General features: G+C 43.2%; 1 protein-coding gene across 1 annotated transcript in view; it reads left to right on the top strand.

Annotated features, from left to right (window-relative positions):
- Positions 1-2253, top strand: part of PIK3AP1 (phosphoinositide-3-kinase adaptor protein 1) — a gene marked incomplete at its 5' end in the record, with an annotated part of 96972 nt that overhangs the window by 34112 nt on the left and 60607 nt on the right. Inside the window, one exon of the mRNA XM_019502103.1 lies at positions 1129-1277. Within this exon, the coding sequence (XP_019357648.1) occupies positions 1129-1277 (149 nt within the window). The remainder of the gene's footprint in view (positions 1-1128; positions 1278-2253) is intronic.

Below are 2253 nucleotides of genomic sequence, written 5' to 3'. Positions count from 1 at the left end.
CATGGCTCAGTCCCACCTCCCGCTGGCTGTACAGTGCCTGCTCCTCCCTTAGCCCCAGCCCCACTCCCTCCCCACCCCTGCTGCAGCAGCTGGAAGCCCTCGGGCAGGCTGCCTTGTGGCCCTACCTCTGCCCTGCGTTTGGGGGGGATAGGCCCCGTTAGCCCTCCCACTTCTACTGCCTATGCCTGCTCCTCTCTTCCTTCACTCCTGGCTGGCTCCTGGGACCCTGCATATGAGCAGCCCTCCACACATGCACACCCCTCCACCCACCGATGCCCACCCTCCACCTCCTCACCCACACAATATACAAGAGTAAGACTTTATTTTAAGCTATTATACAATCACGTTTATATACACTACTCAAAAAAACATAAACCGGGGCATTTTTAAAAATAAAATGTTATAGTAGATGTTTGATTTTTAGTGTGTGATTTTTTTCATCTATAATTAGTTAAAATGATATCTTCTGAAAGATTTTATGTGTGCAGCCCTTGATAGTTCACTAAAACCCATTAAGTGGCCCTTCAGCTGAAATAATTTCCCACCCCTGTCTTAAAAAGTACCTGTGGCTTCTTCAGAAGCTGGATTACTAGGTCAGAGTACTGCAGGTTGGTGCATTTTTTAACCCAGGGGTTTGTGGGGAGTTATACAAGCAGACCCTCTGCATTGAAGTTATGGGAGAGAAATTAGCCTTTATTTGCTTTGGGAGAGAATTGTGACAGATACATGCCTACCTTGCTATTATTAGAATTGGGCAGATTCAGCTGTTGATAAGATTCCTTTAAGAAATGTTACTGTATTGTCTGATATTTTTTTTTAACCAGTTGAGAATGGGTCTGATTGTCTCAGCACAGAACTGATTTTCTGGTGAATAAGCTTATTAAGTGCTGCTGCAGCACTTCTGTGTGCCATATGCATCTTTGCAAACAGTCCCCAGCCATCCCCTTCAGGGAATAAATGAGGAAACCTCAGTAGTTTCCCCTTTCTCAGCTAGATCTCCTTTTCTAAGACTTTGTTAAAAGAATTACAGCAATTTCTGTTTTTTCTTACTTTCCATCTTTTCTTGTTTGATATACCAAGGTATTTGTAGCAAATGTGAATATCATAATGGCTCTGTTTTTTGTCTAGATTCTGGCTGTGATTCTGTGACTGATACAGAGGCAGAAGACGAGAGAGAACCAGTTTACTCCAGGAAAATTGCAATGAGTGAACAGCATGGAACATCTGAGGGCACCACAGAAAACCTGGTGGTGCTGCCTGATCACATACGTTGTGGGGTACAGTATGTCTGCTGCTTCTTTGGAGTCCTTGTTTTGGGATTGTGCAGTACTCTAGTGGTCCATACTGGAGACTACCCTTCATTCATTTTCTGTCACTCCTGTCCTCAGTGCTCGTGATTCCTCAGATTGATTCCCCCAACCTAGGAGCAGCACTGACGACAGTCAGTGTCCTAATTTTATCCTGGCTGTATTGAGGACCTCAGGCAAAGATCTAAATAGAGTTGCTGTCCATCCTGAGAGTTATAGGACAGGTTCAGATTTTTATGTGCTAATCCTGCATCCTATTAGGATTTCTAAATAGGTGGGATGTAATAAGTCAAGTTACAGTAGATTCAAGTTATGGAGGCAACACCCCAGCTCTTATGCTCCCATGACATTTCCTGCAAATGATTACAGCTGGTAAGACAGCACTTCTCACCAAAGTTTCCCTCCCCCCCACACACATTTCCCCCACTGCCGTATATAAAGTGCAGTACCAATAAACTCTGTCAGAATACTACAACCTAATGGATCACCAATTTCTTTTTCCTCAGTATCCTGGGATATGCTTTCAAGTCAGAGATTAGTGAACTAATCCAGCCTGACCCTATTTAATGTGAAATTTGATGACGTTACAATTTGAAGCACTGACTGTTAAAGGAGACTTAAAACTGAACAGCTTAACAGAGCTGATGTGTTGCAATGTGACCACCAGTTTACATTATTTCCTTTTCACATGATGTGGACAGGAGCAGAGTCAGCCTCTAGAGCAATGTTAGATGTTCTGCAGTAGGCACTGGGTATGTTTTCTTACTCTAACAGTTATGTCAGTTTATAGGAACTTAAGATTTGCTGTTTGTTTTAAAGCACCAGTCCCTGGAAGCATCTTATCTGGAGGAATCTCAGTATTTTGGCCTTAATGGGTTGCAGCTGAAAAATATGTGCAGTAAAGGCATGAATAAGAAGTCAGAGAAGAACCCAACATGAATCCCAT

Source organism: Gavialis gangeticus, unplaced genomic scaffold (assembly GCF_001723915.1).
Source record: "Gavialis gangeticus isolate Ggan-Ray unplaced genomic scaffold, GavGan_comp1, whole genome shotgun sequence".
NCBI lineage: Eukaryota > Metazoa > Chordata > Crocodylia > Gavialidae > Gavialis > Gavialis gangeticus.
The sequence above is the reverse complement of the archived record's forward strand: the minus strand, read 5'-3'. Positions and strand labels throughout refer to the sequence as shown.